The following is a 17,596-nucleotide window of genomic DNA, read 5'->3' on the forward strand; positions in this document are numbered from 1 at the left end:
GGATATACTATCCAAACAGAAAATCAGTAAGGAAACAGTGGCTTTGAATGACACATTGGACTAGATGGATCTAACAGATATACACAGAACATTCCTTCTAAAATAGCAGAATATACATTCAAGTGCACATGGCACATTCTCCAGAACAGATCACATTTTAGTGCACAAAATAAGTCTCAAGAAATTCAGAGATCAAAGTCTTATCATTCACCTTTTCTGACCACAACACTATGAAATGAGAAGTCAACCACAAGAAAAAAATCTGGAAAGAACAAAAATACATGGACGTTAACTAATATGCTGCTAAACGATGAATGGGTCAATCAAGAAATCAAAGAGGAAATAAAAAAATACACAGAGAAAAATGAAAATGAAAGCACAATGGTCCAAACCTTTGGGATGCAGTAATGGCTGTTCTATGAGGGAAGTTTATAGCAATACAGGCCTATCCCAAGAAGCAAGAAAAATCTCAAATAAACAACCTAATTTTACACATAAAAGAGCTAAAAAAAGAGTAAAACCCATAACCGGTAGAAGGAAGAAAATAATACAGAAGAGAGCAGAAACAAACAAAATAGAAGTAAAAAAGAAGAAAACAGATCAATGAAACCAGGAGCCGGTTCTTTGAAAAGATCAAAAAAATTGATAACCTTTAGCTAGACTCATCAAAAAAAAAAAAAAAAGAGAGAGAGAGAGAGAGAGGACTCAAATAAACAAAATGAGAAATGAAACAGGAGACATAACAACCAACACCACAGAAATACAAAGGAGTACATAGGAATATTATGAAAACTTATATGCCAACATATTGGACAACCTAGAAGAAATGGGTAAGTTTCTAGAAACATCTAACCTCCCAAAATGGAATCAGGAAGAAACAGAAAACTTGAACAGACTGATTACCATCAACAAAATTGAATCAGGAATCAAAAAAACTCCCAACGAACAAAACTCCAGGAACAAACAGCTTCACAGGTGAATTCTGCCAAACATTTAAGACAAGTTAATACCTATTCTTCTCAAAATAGTCCAAAAAATAGAAAAGGAAGAAAAGTTTTCAAATTCAGTCTATGAGACCAACATTACCCTGATACTAAGACCAGATAAAGACACCACAAAAAAAGAGAACTACAGGTCAATATCTGTGAAGAACACAGATGCAAAAATCCTCAACAAAATATTAGCAAACCAAATCCAACAATACATTAAAAAAAATCATTTGCCATGATCAGGTGAGATTTATTCCTGAGGGGCAAAGGTGGTTCAACATTCACAAATCAATCAACATGATACATCAACAAGAGAAAGAATAAAAACCATATGATCATTTCAACAGATGCAGAAAAAGCATCTGACAAAGTAGAATTTCCATTTGTGATAAAAACTGCCAACAAAGTAGGTTTAGAGGGAACAAACCTCTAATATAGTAAGGGTCATATATGAAAAACCCACAGCTAATATCATACTCAATGATGAAAAACTGAAAGCTTTTCCCCGAAGATCAGAAATAAGACAAGGATGTCTCTTCTCACCACTTTTATTCAACTATGTACTGGAAGTCCTAGCCACAGAAATCGAACAAGAAAAAGGAATACAAGGCATCCAAATTGGTAAGGAAGAAGTAAAACTTTCACTATTTGTAGATGACATGATACTATATATAAAATACCCTAAAGACTCCACCAAAAGACTACTAGACTGATAAATGAATTCAGTAAGGTCACAAGATACAAAATCAAAATACAGAAATCCACTGCATTTCTATACACTAATAATGAAGAAGCAGAAAGAGAAAATTAAGAAAATAATCCCATTTACAACTGCACCAAACATAATAAAATACCTAGGAATAAACTTAACCACAGATGTAAAAAGACCTGTACTTCAGAAACTATAAAACAATGAAAGAAATTGAAGATGACAAAAACAAATGGAAAGATATTATATGCTCATGGATTGGAAGAACAAACATTGTTAAAATGTCCATACTATTAATCTACAGATTGATTGTCCATACTAAGCAATCTACAGATCTAATGCAATCCCTATCACAGGGCACCTGGGTGGCTCAGTCAGTTAAGCGTCCAACTTTGACTCAGGTCATGATCTCAAGGTCCTGGCATTGAGCCCCATGTAGGGCTCTTGCTCAGTGGGGAGTATCCTTCTCCCTCTCTTTCTGCCCCTCCCCCTGCTCATGCTCTCTCTCTTTCTCAAATATATAAAATCTTAAAAATAATCCCTATCAAAATACTAATAGCATTTTTCACAGAACTAGAACAAACAATCCTAAAATTTTTATGGAACCACAAAAGGTCACAATAGCCCAAGTAGTCTTGAAAAAGAACAAAACTGGAAGTATTACAATTTCAGATTTCAATATATACTTCAAAGGTATAGTAATCAAAACAATATGGTATTGGCACAAAAAGAGACACATAGACCAATGGAACAAAATGGAAAATCTAGAAATAAACCCATGATTAATTAATCAATTAATCTTTGACAAAGGAGGCAAGAATATGCAATGGGAAAAAGTATCTTTAACAAATGGCACAGGGAAAAATGGACAGCCCCTTGCAAAAGAATGAAATTGGACCACTTTCTTACACCATACACAAAAATAACCTCAAAATGTATTAAAGACCTAAATGTGAGGCAGAAAACCATAAAAATCCTAGAAGAGCACAGGTAGTAACTTCTCTGATATTAGTAGTAGCAACATTTTTCTAGATATTATCTCCTGAGACAAGGAAACAAAAGCAAAAATAAACTACTCAGAGTACATCAAAATAAAAAACTTTTGAACAGCAAAGAAACAGTCAAAAAAACTAAAAGAAAACCTACTGAACAGAAGGAGATATTTGCAAATGACCTATCTGACCTATCTGAATATATAAAGAACTTCCACAATTCAACATTAAAAAAACAAATAATCCAATTTAAAAATGGGCAAAGATATGAACAGACATTTTTCCAAAGAATACAGAGAGATGGCCAACAGACACACGAAAAGATGCTCAGTATCACTGATCATCAGGGAAATGCAAATCAAAACCACAATGAGGTATCACTTCATACCTGTCAGAATGGCTAACATCAAAAACATAAGAAACAACAAGTGTTGGTGAGGATGTGGAGGAAAAATAACCCTCATTTACTGATGGTTGGAATGCAAACCGGTGTAGCCACTGTAGAAAACAGTGTGAACGTTCCTCAAAAAATTAAAAACAGAATTACCATATGATTCATTAATTCTACTACTGGGTATTTATCCAAAGAATACAAAAACACTAATTTGAAGATATATATGGACCCCTATGTTTACTGCAGCATTATTTACAATAGTCAAATTATGGAAGCAGCCATGTATCCACGGATTGATGTGGTAAACATACACAATGGAATATTACTCAGCCACAAAAACAATGATATATTGCCATTTGCAACAACATGGATAATGTGAAGTGAAGTAAGTCAGAGAAAGACAAATACCATACAATTTCATTCATATGGGGAATTTAAGAAACAAAACAAAGAAAAAAAGAGACTAACCAAAAAACAAACTTTTAACTATAGAGAACAAACTGATGGTTACCAGAGAGGAGATAAAGAAAATTAAGAGTGCACTTATCATGATGAACACTGACTAATGTATAGAATTGTTGAATCATTATATTGTACACCTGAAACTAATATAACACGATATGCTAATGATACTGGAATTGAAAAGAAAAAAAGGAAATGGTTAAAATGGAGAATTTAGGGGTGTCTGGGTGGCTCAGTGGGTTAAAGCCTCTGCTTTCAGCTTAGGTCATGATCCCAGAGTCCTGGGATCAAGCCCCGCATCGAGCCCCGAGTCCAGCTCTCTGCTCGGCTGGGAGCCTACTTCCTCCTCTCTCTCTCTCTGCCTGCTTCTCTGCCTACTTGTGATCTCTATCTGTCAAATAAAGAAATAAAATCTTAAAAAAAAACTAAAATGGAGAATTTAATGTTTTGTGTATTTTACCAAAATAATTCTTTAAAAGTTGGTTTTTTACTTTCCCCAAAAGATCTCAGAATAAGACAAGGATATCAACTCTAACCACTTCTATTCACCATTGTACTAAGGATCCTAGCCAATAGAATAAGGCAAGAAATAAAAAGATTTCTAGATTAGAAATACAGAAATGGGTGTGCCTGGGTGGCTCAGTTGGATAAGCATTTGCCTATGGCTCAGGTCATGGTCCCAGGGTGTCCCAGGTCACCATTGTACTAAGGATCCTAGCCAATAGAATAAGGCAAGAAATAAAAAGATTTCTAGATTAGAAATACAGAAATGGGTGTGCCTGGGTGGCTCAGTTGGATAAGCATTTGCCTGTGGCTCAGGTCATGGTCCCAGGATCGAGCCCTGCATTGGGCTCTCTGCTCAGTGGGGAGTCTGCTTTTCCCTCTCCTTCTGTCCCTCCCTTGCCTGTGTGCGTGCATTCTCTCTCTCTCTCTCTCTCGCAATAAATAAAATCTTTAAGAAAAAAGACAGAAATAAACTATGACACGATCATGGTTATTTAAAACTGTAAAGAATCCACAAAAAAAGCTACTAGAATAAGTGAATTTAGGAAGACTGCAGGATAAAAGGTCAAGTAGCAGATTGCACTTGCCAAAAAACAGTCACAGCAATATTTCTGGTGCCACCTCTTCTTCCAAAACTTTGCCATACTGCACTAAGAAGCAGAATCTATCCCATCAACCCCTCTTGATCTTGGGTTGAACCTTGTAACTGCTTTGACGAATGGAATGCAGAAAAGAAACTGTATGACCTTTGAGACTATTTCATAAAAGGCAATATTGCCTGGCCAGCCTCCTTCCCCTCCTCACATAATTTACCTTTGGAACCCAACACTGAGAAGAAGCCCAGGCAACACAGAGAAGCTATGTGCAGAAACTCCAGCTGACAGCCCCCAGAGTCTCAGCCAACATGGAGCACCAAGCACTAAACATGGGAGAAAGTACACTCTCAGAAGAATTCAGCTGCTAGCCTTTAAGCTGCTCTAGCTGATGTGGAATGGTACATACAGAGACAAGTTATCCCCACTGAGCTCTGTCCAAAGTATAGATTCAAGGGAAAAATAAATACCCGTGTTGTTTAAAGCTACTAAGCTTTACAGTAATCTGTTATGCAGAGTAACATAGTAACTGCCATAAGTCAATATATGAAAATCAACTGTATTTCTAGATATTAATAAAAAGAATTGAAAGATGAAATGAAAACATAATGGTTATAAGTAACATTGACATACTTAGGAATAAATTTAACAAAATAAATACAGGACTGCGGAGGGAAGCAGAATTATAAAATGATCCCAACAACACTTGTCCTTACATAATCTGAGTGTGGAGAAAATTCATGAATGATGCAATATTATTCCTATGATAATGTTATGTTATATGGCAAAAGAGAGATTATCTGGTAGGCCTAATTTCATCACAGGAGCCCTTAAAAAGCCCAAAATTTTCTCTGTGGTTAGTACGAAAAGAGAAAGTCAGAGATTGAAAACATGAACAAGAGTCTACGCACTGGTTGGGAGATAAAGGGAGTCATATGGAATGGCCTTGAAAGCAACCTGAGTGACTTTCAGCCTATAGCCATCAAGCAAAAAAGGACTTAAGTCAACAACCTGAATGACCCTGGGAATAGAGTCTCTCAAGAGTCTCCAGAGAAGAACTCAGTCCAGGCAAAATCAAAATCAAGGTTCTGCCTTTGTAAGATCCTAAGCAGAGGACCCAGCTCAGCCCACCTGGATTTTTAAACTAAAAAAATATGAAATAGTAGATGGAGATAATTTAAAGTCTCTAAGTTTGGGCTGATTTATGTAGTAAATTTAATACATGTAATAGATTATGTAGTATATGTAGTAAATTTACTACATGTAGATTTACTACATGATTTATGTAGTAAATCAACTACATAGTGATACAAACTAAATATAACTGCAAAGGAACAAGAGAGAAGTTTTGGGGACAGAAATATTCTATATATTATGATTATGACAGCAATTACATGGATATATACATGTGTGTCAATACTTGACCAACACTATACTTAAAATAGAAGCATTTTATTTTATATTAATTATACCTTAATAAAGTTGACTCTAAAGAGCCAGTTTAAGTTTTCTCCTTTTGCCTCTTGTCACCTTATACACTACTCCCATAAGTAGTTTTATGTATTCTCTGCTTTAGTACTCCTCATTTATTGTTGATTCTCCAGGCCAGGATAAGTCCTTAAAGTTTTGGGGTTTTTTTTGTTCCAAAGACTTTATTTATTTATTTGACAGACAGAGATCACAGGGAGGCAGAGAGAGGAGAAGCAAGCTCCCCGCTGAGCAGAGAGCCCGATGTGGGGCTCGATCCCAGGTCCCTGAGATCATGACCCGAGCTGAAGGCAGAGGCTTAACCCACTGAGCCGCCCAGGCGCCCCCAGGATAAGTCCTTAAGCCAGAATATTCAGTTGTCACTAGAGGATGTGAGCAGTAGATTATCATGATCTGATTTACATTTTTTTAAAGTTTTTATTCATTTATTTGAGAGAGAGAGAGAGAATGAGAGAGAACACGAGAGGAGAGAGGTCAGCAGAAGCAGACTCCCTGCCAAGCAGGGAGCCGAATATGGAATTTGATCTCGGGACTCCAGGATCATGACCTGAGCTGAAGGCAGTCACTTAACCAACTGAGCCACTCAGGCACCCCTGATTTACATTTTTAAAACATTACTTTAAAAACGTCTAGCAAGGAAATCACCTAGGTAAAGCTTAGAATTATACAAGAAATTTACTAGTTGGAAAATCCTATCTTAGAACAGTTTCCAAATTTTATTTCAAGGAGCCCTGGTATTCAGTGTAATATCTCACAAACCCAAAGTAAGTAGAAGATGACATACACAGTTAGAGGGAATGGGGAAAACATACAAAGGGGAAACAGCCTCACAAGTTTTAACCAAACGGCCTCAATTCATCTGCTTTGTATACAAGGATTCCATGCAGGAGTTTGTAGCAGTTGTTCAAATGCTAAAAATATTTTAAAATTACTGCTTTATAATTTGGGCAATTTTTGCTTTAAAAAATGGGCAAGAAGCATTCTGATTTTCTCCTTCTGTGTCACAGGAAGCCAAGTATAACATAACCAATAAAGCAAGGGAAAGGATCCACCACCTCATAGGTCTTAAGCCCTTTGGGGCTGCTCCAGAGAATTATAGCCTTATTGCTGGCTCAGTGACTGTATGGATCATGTCTAATTCACCTCTGAATCCCCAGATGCCTATCACCAGTACACACTGAAATACTTGTTAAGTTTAACATGACATGCAAACAATGTTAAAAGATATAATAAAAGGAGCTGTAACACAATCTGACACTCTTCAGTAAAGTGGCTGGAACACACCACTCCTAGGTATATTTCTTTAAGAACTTCTTGCAGAAGAATACCAGGAGATATATACAAGAACATTTAATAGCAGCACTGTTTCATTTATAAGTAAAACAAAACCAACAAACATTTCAGTTGAGAACATCAATAAGTAATTTATAAAACATACACAATGAAATACTATATGGCAAAATGATAACAAATAACTAAGGTAAAAATCGGTATTATTCCACAAATATAGTATTTAGTGGGCAAAAAGCAAGATGCAGAGTATGATACACTATAAATCTTCAGAAAAGTGGTTACAACATGGTGGATGAGAGAGATGTATTTTAGGATGAGTCACATAGGAGGCTTCCATTTTACTAGTTACTGTTTCATTTCTAAAGTTGAGTGGTGAGTTAATGGGTATTTATCAACCTTTGAATGTACTTACATTTGAAAATTTCATACTCAGTTTCAAGTCCTATACCAAGGATTGGCAACTAAGGCCTGTGAGTCAAATCCAGCTCAACACCCATTTTTGTAAATAAAGTTTTACCGGAAAACAACCATTCATTTGTTTACATGTTGTCAATGACAAGGTCAGGGCTGAATGGTTGTGACAGAGAAACCTAAAATATTTACTATTAGGCACTTTACAGAAAATGTTTGCCAACCCCTGTTTTATTGCCAAGTATAGAGTGCAAACGAAGGAGCAATTAATTCTGAAATAACACATATATAATCATGGTCATAGTTACTGAGAAAAATGATCAGCAGATTTGATGATAGCCAGAGAAAGAAGGATGGAAGGAAAACAAGTAAAAACTAAATAACCTTCAGAGCACTGCTGTCCAACAGAACTTTCCGTGATGATGGAAATATGCTATATCTGAATTAAGCAGTATGTGACCACTAGCCACATGAGGTTCTGGAGCACTTGAAATGTGGGTATTATGGTTACAAAACAGAATTTAAGATCTTACTTATTTTTAATTATTTAAAACAGTCACATGTACCTAAGGACTACCATACTGCACAGTGCAGCTTTAGCGCTCTGGAGGACAGATTGATAGCAGTTGTCATCTGAAACCTAGGAGGGGGCACTTACTCAAGGGAACAAAGAGCTGCCTCCAGTTTAGAAAATTGTAGCCACTGATGGAAAGGCAAACCATGGATAATAGTAAGGGTAACGTTAACACACAGAATTGGGGCTGATAGAATATTCATAAAAATTGGGCCAAACGATTACTCTAAGAAAGAGGACATAAAGAAAGAGGATGCAAAGTAATAGAAGCAGAGATTTGGAGCTTCCATGATAATTTATAAAGTGAACAAACACTGGGTGAAAGAGAAGTACAACAGCTAGAGAATTATTTGGCAGGGAAACCAAGAGTCTTGACTTTAAAAAAAAAATGAGTTCCATAATCCCACATGTGAATGAGGAAACTCTCAGAATAATTAGAGGTTAGTTGGAAAAGCCGTATGAGTAAGGGACTTGGTTACCAATAATGACTTTCTCCTCACTTAACCAAAACAAGTATCTGCAAAAGATATGCCATATTTTCTAGATTTATTTCACATAGAAAGATGATGTTTAATTTTTATTACTTTGCCCAATTATCATCTAGTCCTAGTATTATTAAACTTTCCAAATTCTCATTAGCTGGACATTCCTTCCGTTTTCTACTTTGATGCACTGTGTTTCATCCTTCCCTATCCAAACTACTAAGAATACACTACCCAAGCTTATAAAATATTAGCTTATGATATTTTTGATATTTATGATACAAAAATATGCTACAAAAAAAGGAATTTTGAGAAACAAACTACCTTACTTCCCAGCAGCCAGTAGGGAAGGCTGTCAGCTTTTCCCCATTGAGGGTGATATTCACTGTGGGTTTCTCATAGATAGATTTTATGAAGATGAGGAATGTTCCCTCTATCCCTTTATTTTGAAATGTTTTAATCAGGAATGGATGCTGTAACTTGTCAAATGTTTTTTCTGCATCAATTGAGAGGACCGTGTGGTTCTTCTCTCTTCTCTTATTGATTTGTTCTATCACATTGATTTGTGAATGTTGAACCAACCTTGTACCCCACAGATAAATCCCACCTGGTCATGGTGGATAATCTTTTTAATGTACTGTTGGACCGTATTAGCTAGGATCTTGTTGAGAATCTTGGCATCCATATTCATCAGGGATATTGGTCTGAAATTTTCCTTTTTGGTGGAGTCTTTGTCTGGTTTGGGGATCAGAGTAACGCTAGCTTCATAAAGAGAGTCTGGAAGTTTTCCTTCTGTTTCTACTTCTTGAAACAGCTTCAGGAGAATAGGTATTATTTCTCTGAATGGTAGAATTCTCCAGGGAATCCAGCAGGTCCTGGGCTCTTGTTTTTTGGAGGTTTTTAGTCACTGCTTCAATCTCATTACTAGATATTGGTCTACTCAGGTTGTCAATTTCTTCCTGATTCAGTTTGGAAATTTATAGGTTTCCAGTAATGCATTCATTTCATCTAGGTTGCTTAACTTACTGGCATGTAACTGTTGATAATAATTTCTGATGATTTTTTTCTATTTCCTTGGTGTTAGTCATGATCTTTCCCTTTTCATTCATAATTTTATTAATTTGGGTCCTCTCTCTTTTCTTTTGGATGAGTTTGGCCAGTGGTTTATTGATCTTATTGATTTTTTCAAAAAACCAGCTTCTAGTTTCGTTGATGTGTTCTACTGTATCTCTAGTTTCTATTTCATTGATATCTGCCTAATCTTGATTATTTCCCTTCTTGTGTGTGGGGTTGGCTTAATTTCTGATTTTCCAGTTTTTTAAGGTGTAAAAAGAGCTGGTATATTCTGGATTTTTCAATTTTTTTGAGTGAGGCTTGGATGGCTATGTATTTCCCCCTTAGGACCGCCTTTGTCGTATTCCATAGGTTTTGGACTGAACTGTCTTCATTCTCATTGGTTTCCATGAATTGTTTAAGTTCTTCTTTGATTTCTTGGTTGATCCAAACATTCTTAAGCAGGGTGGTCTTAAACTTCCAAGTGTTTGATTTCCTTCCAAACTGTTTCTTGTCGTTGAGTTCCAGTTTCAAAGCATTGTGATCTAAGAATATGCAGGGAATAATCTCACTCTCACTGATTTGTGACCCAGTATGTGGTATATTCTGGAGAAAGTTCCATGTGCACTCGAGAAGAATGAGTATTCTGCTGTTTCAGGGTGGAATGTTCTGTATATATCTATGAGGTCCATCTGATCCAATGTGTCATTCAATTTTTTGTTTCTTTATCGATTTTCTGCTTGGATGATCTATTACTGAGAATGGCATGTTAAGATCCCCTACTATTAATGTATTCATATCAATATGACTCTTTATCTTGATTAACAGTTGTCTTATGTAGTTGGCTGCACCCGTATTGGGGGCATAAATATTTGCCCAATATCAAGCTTTACTACAAAGCTGTGATCACCAAGACAGCATGGTACTGGCACAAAAACGGACACACAGACTAGTGGAACAGAGTAGAGAGCCCAGATATGGACCCTCAACTCTATGGTCAAATAATCTTCAATAAAGCAGGAAAAAATATGCAGTAGAAAAAAGGCAGTCTCTTCAATAAATGGTGCTGGGAAAATTGGACAGCCAGGTGTAGAAGAATGAAACTCGACCATTCTCTTACACCATACACAAAGATAAACTTGAAATGGATAAAAGACCTCAACATGAGGGAGGAATCTTTCAAAATCCTAGAGGAGAACATAGGCAGTAACCTCTTCGACATTGGCCACAGCAACTTCTTTCAAGCCATGTCTCCAAAGGCAAAGGAAACAAAAGCAAAAATGAACTTTTGGGACTTCATCAAGATCAAAAGCTGCACAGCAAAGGAAACAGTCAACAAAACAAAGAGGCAACCCACGGAATGGGAGAAGATATTCGCAAATGACACTACAGACAAAGGGCTGATATCCAAGATATCTAAAGAACTCCACAAACTCAACACACACAAAACAGATAATCATATCAAAAAATGGGCAGAAGACCTGAACAAACACTTCTCCAAAGAAGACATGCAAATGGCTAACAGACACATGAAAAAATGTTCATCATCCGTAGCTGTCAGGGAGATTCAAATCAAAACCACATTGAGATACCACCTGACACCAGTTAGAATGGCCAAAATCAACAAGACAGTAAACAGTGTGTTGGAGAGGATGTGCAGAAAGGGGAACCCTCTTATATTGTTGGTGGGAATGCAAGTTGTTGCAGCCACTTTGGAAAACAGTGTGGAGATTCCTTAAGAAACTAAAAATAGAGCTTCCCTATGGACCTGCAATTGCACTACTGGGTATTTACCTCAAAGATACAGATGTAGAGAAAAGAAGGGCCATCTGTACCCCAATGTTCATAGCTGTGGAAAGAGCCAAGATGCCCTTCAACAGATGAATGGATAAAGAAGATATGGTCCATATCTACAATGGAGTATTATGCTTCCATGAGAAAGGATGAATATCCAACTTTTTCATCAACATGGACAGGACTGGAAGAGATTATGCTGAGTGAAATAAGTCAAGCAGAGAGTGTCAAGTATCATATGGTTTCACTTACTTGTGGAACATAAGGAAAAACACAGAGGACATGGGCAGATGGAGAGGAGAAGTGAGATGGGGGAAACTGGAGGGGGAGACAAACCATGAGAGACTGTGGACTCTAAGAAACAAACTGAGGGTTTTGGAGGGGAGGAGGGTGGAGGGTTGAGTGAGCCTGGTGGTGGGTATTATGGAGGGCACATATTGCACGGAGCACTGGATGTGGTGCATAAACAATGAATTTTAGATCACTGAAAAAAAAATAAAACTTTTTAAAAAATTAAAGAAAATAAGATAAACACACAAAAAATAAAATAATGTATAAAGCTAAAAAAAAAAAAAAAGAAGATTGGAATGCAATGTAGAAAACAGTGTGGTATCTAGTAAAGAACACAGGCTCTGAAGTCACAGAAACTTTAAGTCCTGAATATATACGCATTCACTGAACCTGACGCTCTGCTATATGATTTGCAGAACAGGGATAATGATATTTAGCTCAAAAGATGTTGTGAAAACTAAATGAAAGAAGGTAGTTAAAGTACCTAGACAGCACCTGGCCATGCTGGATACCAAACAGTAACTTAGCTCTCACTCTCTCGCATTTTTTTTTCTTCTACACTTTTAACCTAAGAATACAATGTCCAAGATATGTAAGAAAATAGAATAGTTGTTTTGATCCTGAAAAGGCATTATCCAAAACCGAGGTGAAAGGATCATCTTTAGACATCTTTAGATCATCTTTAAACAACTCTGTTGAGGTTCCTTGGAGGAATCTTGAACACACATGAAGGCAGGTATTGGGAAAATAATGGAGTTCCCTTGCAATGGCTTGTATTTTCTCTGTAAATTAGGAAGAAAGACCACTTGCTAAGTGTGAAAGAGAAGAGGTAAATTCGAGGTTTGAGATGGAAAAAAGTTGAAAGAAATGTTAAAAATATTAGGGAGTCAACCAAGGAAATGACCAAATGGACCCAAATGCTCAGGGTCCATTTGAGACTGGTTCCACATTAATTTATGAACATAAATGTGTTCTGTTCAAAGACTGTTTTCAGCAGTACTTGGCTACTTGGATTCAGGTACAAAGAAAGAGGTTATCTGGGTTCATCCTGGGTTGGAATTTCATTTCATTCCATTTATAGACTAGAATGGTATTTAAATAATGAACTATGAATTCTAACTAAGATAAAGAAAAAAATGATAAAGGATAAGATGCCTAAAATGATTAGGATAATGCCAGAGTAATATTGAGCAATCAAAGAAAAAAAAGAATATTTGTTAATATTACTAATTATGGTCTTCCACTAATAAGTAATTTCATTATTCTTTTAAGATTTTATTTATTTATTTGACAGACAGAACTCACAAGTAGGCAGAGAGGCAGGCAGAGAGAGAGGAGGAAGCAGGCTCCCTATTGAGCAGGGAGTCCGATGCGGGGCTTCATTATTCTAATTTGTAATCATTCCTATATATTTCTCTCTCTTCTACCAGACTGAGCTCTTTGAAGATAAAGAGTGTCTTACTCATCTCTGCTTCTTCCCAAAGTGTAGTCCAGTATCTACCACATTGTAAGTGACTATTAAATGCTTATGATTAAACCAAAGAATCAAACCTCCTGCCTCAAAATTATCCATAGAATTTGTTTAAAAAGATCCTAGCTAGGGCATCATAACCTTAACAACAATTCAGAAAACAAGACTTTTCTAAGAAAGGTACGAAGGGCCACTGTCAATTCAATGATAGAAACTCACTCAGCAGCTAACAATATGACTGATGACAGTTTTCCAATATCGCAGACTACAGAGTTAACATGAGGAAGAAAATGAATTCACACATACACAACATGAAAGCTGAGAATACATCTGTCTATTTTTAAGGGACAAAAGAGGATTCTAGCCTCCATTTTTATCCTTCCAGTACCTTACAATGTCAATTGAAATGAGTAATCTGAAGCATAACCTAACCAATGCCGATCAAATATCTGCATTAGGACTTCAAATCAAGTTCAAAGATATATAATCTGAGAGCTGGCCAGGCCCATTAACTTCCTCTTTGTATTGGGCAGAAGGTACAGCCCCAAAATAATACTGTACCTTTCCCAGTTTATTAAAGGCCACAGGGTTTCAAGAAAGAGGTCTTTTAGCCTGAGGATTCAATTTAAAAAACATAAAGATTTTATTTTTGCTGCTGCTTAACTAGTATGTTCATTTTAAAGTATTCAAAGGGGAAATATATAGTTAACAGCTTTAAGAGTGGGCAGTATACAGGGAATCACAACTTTAAGTGCAAACTGTATTGAGTATCTTCTTTAATAAATGGGTTGTCTAAGACTGAGTAGACATATATATTTCCCTAGAGAAAGCATGGTATAACAGGAGGTCAAGTCTCTAGATGGTTCTTGTAAATCTGAAGGGCTATGTATACCTAATAAGATACTAAAATGCCTAAACCTCTATGTCTAACATTTACTGGGAAACGTAAACAGAGCTCTCATCTGGGATGTCAAAACAATCCCTTGTCTCTCTTACCACCCATGTTCTAACCAGTGGAATTCAAAACAGGATAGAAGTTAGGAAAAGGGGAGTTCAGGCAATGAACAGAAAGGGAAGAAAACATTTTGCAACTGGATACTTCTGAGCCCAGTTTGACTCTATCACCCCCATTTTTCCCTGAAGGTATCAGGAAATGTCCTGTCTACTTTCAAGGAAAGAACTTACAGTTTCTAGACAGAGTTTATCTCTTTCCCAGAGGCCCTGTAGAAGAAAAGAGCACCCACTCCTGTTGCATCCCCATTCTCAAAGCTTCTGATCTGTAAAGCAAGCAATTCAATTAATGTGTTTTGATAGTCATTAAGAATAATATTTGTAAAGGATGGGTTGAAAATATAAGAGAAAGACAGAATAATCAAATGTTTGGGTCCTTAAGAAGACAGAAGAAAATGAGGTATACTCTATGCAGCGACAGGTGAAATCTGGCAGAAGTTTAAAAAAGATTTTCTTCTCTAACCCTTTTCTTTCACTTCATTGGAAGTGAAAGAAACAAATACATGTATAAACAGGGAAAGACCAAATTGAGTTTGAGTACACAAGAAAGTATAATACAATCTATCTACATTTCAGAGCGCTACCTAGGGTAGAGACATCTTCATATAATTACCAGACATTTTCTCTTCTTCTCATGGGTACCTCAAAATCATAAAACATCAACATACAAGTTTACCTATTAATTAAAGATAAAATTATAAAATTTTAAAAATCTAAGCCTTAAAAAAATCTTATTCTGTATCTTATATATTAATAACCATTATATAGTAAATATCTGCCACTACTAGAGACTAATTACAGTTAGCCTTTTTACTGTGATTTGGCTTTAAATACTTTCTTATATTAAAAATTAATTCAGAATTACCTGAAAGAGAGGGTACCCAAACAATATCAAGGATAGTTCAAAGAACTGCAAAGAAACCTGGCTGCTATTCTACTGACTCAATGCTATCTACCAAATAGTCAACTCACGAGTTGTTTTGTCTCTAAAAATACAAATGAGCACAGATATTAAGGCTGTATTACCTTCATAATGTTAACCAAATCTGTTTGATAGTAGCGATCCTGGTGTGCATTTGCTGCTGCTAGTGTAAGAAGATAATCATTCCTTGCGTGGGTAGCTTTAGAATTACACTCAGATCGCCGGGCTTTTAACTAAAACATAGTGAAAGAGAAAAACACAAACTGATATTGCACTGTAAGATATATGAGGATACCATTCTTAGCTGGCAATTAATGGCAATTAATGGCTCCCCAACAAGAGTAAAGGTAACCATATGGAGAAATATTCATTTGCATATAAAAATATTCAACACTATTGAGGAATTAAATAATGATTACAACTGTTACACATGGTGATGCGGGCCTCGGTCCCAGGACTCTGGGATCATGACCTGAGCCAAAGGCAGCGGCTTAACCAACTGAGCCACCCAGGCGTCCCTTTTTTTAAGATTTTATTTATTTATTTGACAGAAAGAGAGCACAAGCAAGCAGAGCAGCAAGGGAGAGGGAGAAGCAGGCTCCCCATCGAGCAGGGAGCCTGATGTGGGGCTCGATCCCAGGATCCTGGGATCATGACATGAGCCAAAGGCAGTCGCTTAACCAACTGAGCCACCCAGGCACCCCAAGAGTGTTTTCACATGTTATTTACACTTAACATACTTTCAAAGCTTTTCAAAATACTTCAAAGTATTCTGCTCATTTTATTTGGATGGGAAAATAAAGGTTCCCAAATTAAGTAAGTACCTACTTTTCAAAGACATGGGTAAATCTGCTATGAGTTAGAAAATCTTTTTTTTAAAAAATCAGCATTCCAGGGGGGTGCCTGGGTGGCTCAGTGGGTTAGGCCTCTGCCTTCAGCTCAGGTCATGATCTCAGGGTCCTGGGATCGAGTCCCGCATCCGGCTCTCTGCTAGGCAGGGAGCCTGCTTCCCTTCCTCTCTCTCTGCCTGCCTCTCTGCCTACTTGTGACCTCTCTCTTTCAAATAAATAAAATCTTTAAAAAAAAAAATCAGCATTCCAGGTACCTGGGTGGCTCAGTTGGTTAAGTGTCTACCTTTGGCTTGGGTCATGATTGCAGGGTCCTGGGATCAAGTCCCACATCAGGCTCCCTGCTTCTCGGGAGTCTGCTTCTCCCTCTGCCTCTCCCCCCTCTCCGTTTATGTTCTCTTTTTCTCTCTTTCTTTCTCTCAAATAAATAAATAAAATCTTTCAAAAATAAAAATTTTTTAAAAATTTAAAAATCAGCATTCCTCATGTGCCAAAAGAGTAGTATGCTGGCTGGGATCCTGACAGCCAAAGGCGGGTCACTAAACTTACTTATCAGGTATTCGACAGTTCGATGGTCCCACAGGAAAATCTCACTTGGATCTGGCCCAGAGCATCTGCTCAAGGCTGTAAATCTGAATGAAATAAATTCTGTAGATTTTCTAAAGCCCGAGGACTAAGTCTCTTGGACTAAGAGTTATAGATAACAGGCTACCTAATCAGGTAAGGTATAGAACCTATCTCTAAAGCAATCTTGAGAAGCAAGCAGTGTCCAAAGTGCTGACACCTAGGCAGAAAACTCCCATGAACTGGGAAGAAAACTTCTTCCCAGAGTTAATGACTTTAAAAATGCTTCTAAATTAGGTGGAAACAACTGACTTCAACCCTCAAAAAATCCAGTTCTTTTTTAGTAAGCTAAGGTTTTTCAATTGTGAAATAGTTTTTAAAAACTCACCTTTACACTTGCTTTCTGTAAACTGATTCTTGATTGAAAAAGACTAAGTTTAGATCTATAATAAAACAGAAAATACAGTATGTTTAATAAAATTATCAAATTACATATGACATCTTTAGTATTATAATTCCAAATTTTTAAAACAGTGATGCTTTTCCACAATGCTATTCCAAAAGAGAACTAAAAAAATAGAAAGCCAGGAGCAATGATTATTTTCCTTTACTACAGGAAGAATACTGTAGTGCAACAAGAAAATTGGGATATTTAATTAAGATATTCTGAATGACAAGAATACAATTCGGCAAATACAATATATCGGTATCTCCTAATAAACAAGAGTCATCAAATTATAGGTGATTCCCA

At 36.6% G+C, this 17,596-nt stretch overlaps 1 protein-coding gene across 2 annotated transcripts in view; it reads right to left on the bottom strand.

Moving 5' to 3' along the window:
* The window catches only part of FCHSD2 (FCH and double SH3 domains 2), a 289,905-nt gene that overhangs the window by 111,458 nt on the left and 160,851 nt on the right, over positions 1–17,596 (bottom strand). For both annotated transcript variants that reach the window (XM_080816044.1, XM_080816045.1), the window contains exons 7-8: positions 17,234–17,288; positions 15,538–15,666 (exon numbers count right to left, since the gene is read on the bottom strand). In XM_080816044.1, coding sequence (XP_080672170.1) covers positions 15,538–15,666; positions 17,234–17,288 — 184 coding nt within the window. The remainder of the gene's footprint in view (positions 1–15,537; positions 15,667–17,233; positions 17,289–17,596) is intronic.

This window comes from Martes martes (genome assembly GCF_963455335.1).
Source record: "Martes martes genome assembly, chromosome: 10".
Lineage (NCBI taxonomy): Eukaryota > Metazoa > Chordata > Mammalia > Carnivora > Mustelidae > Martes > Martes martes.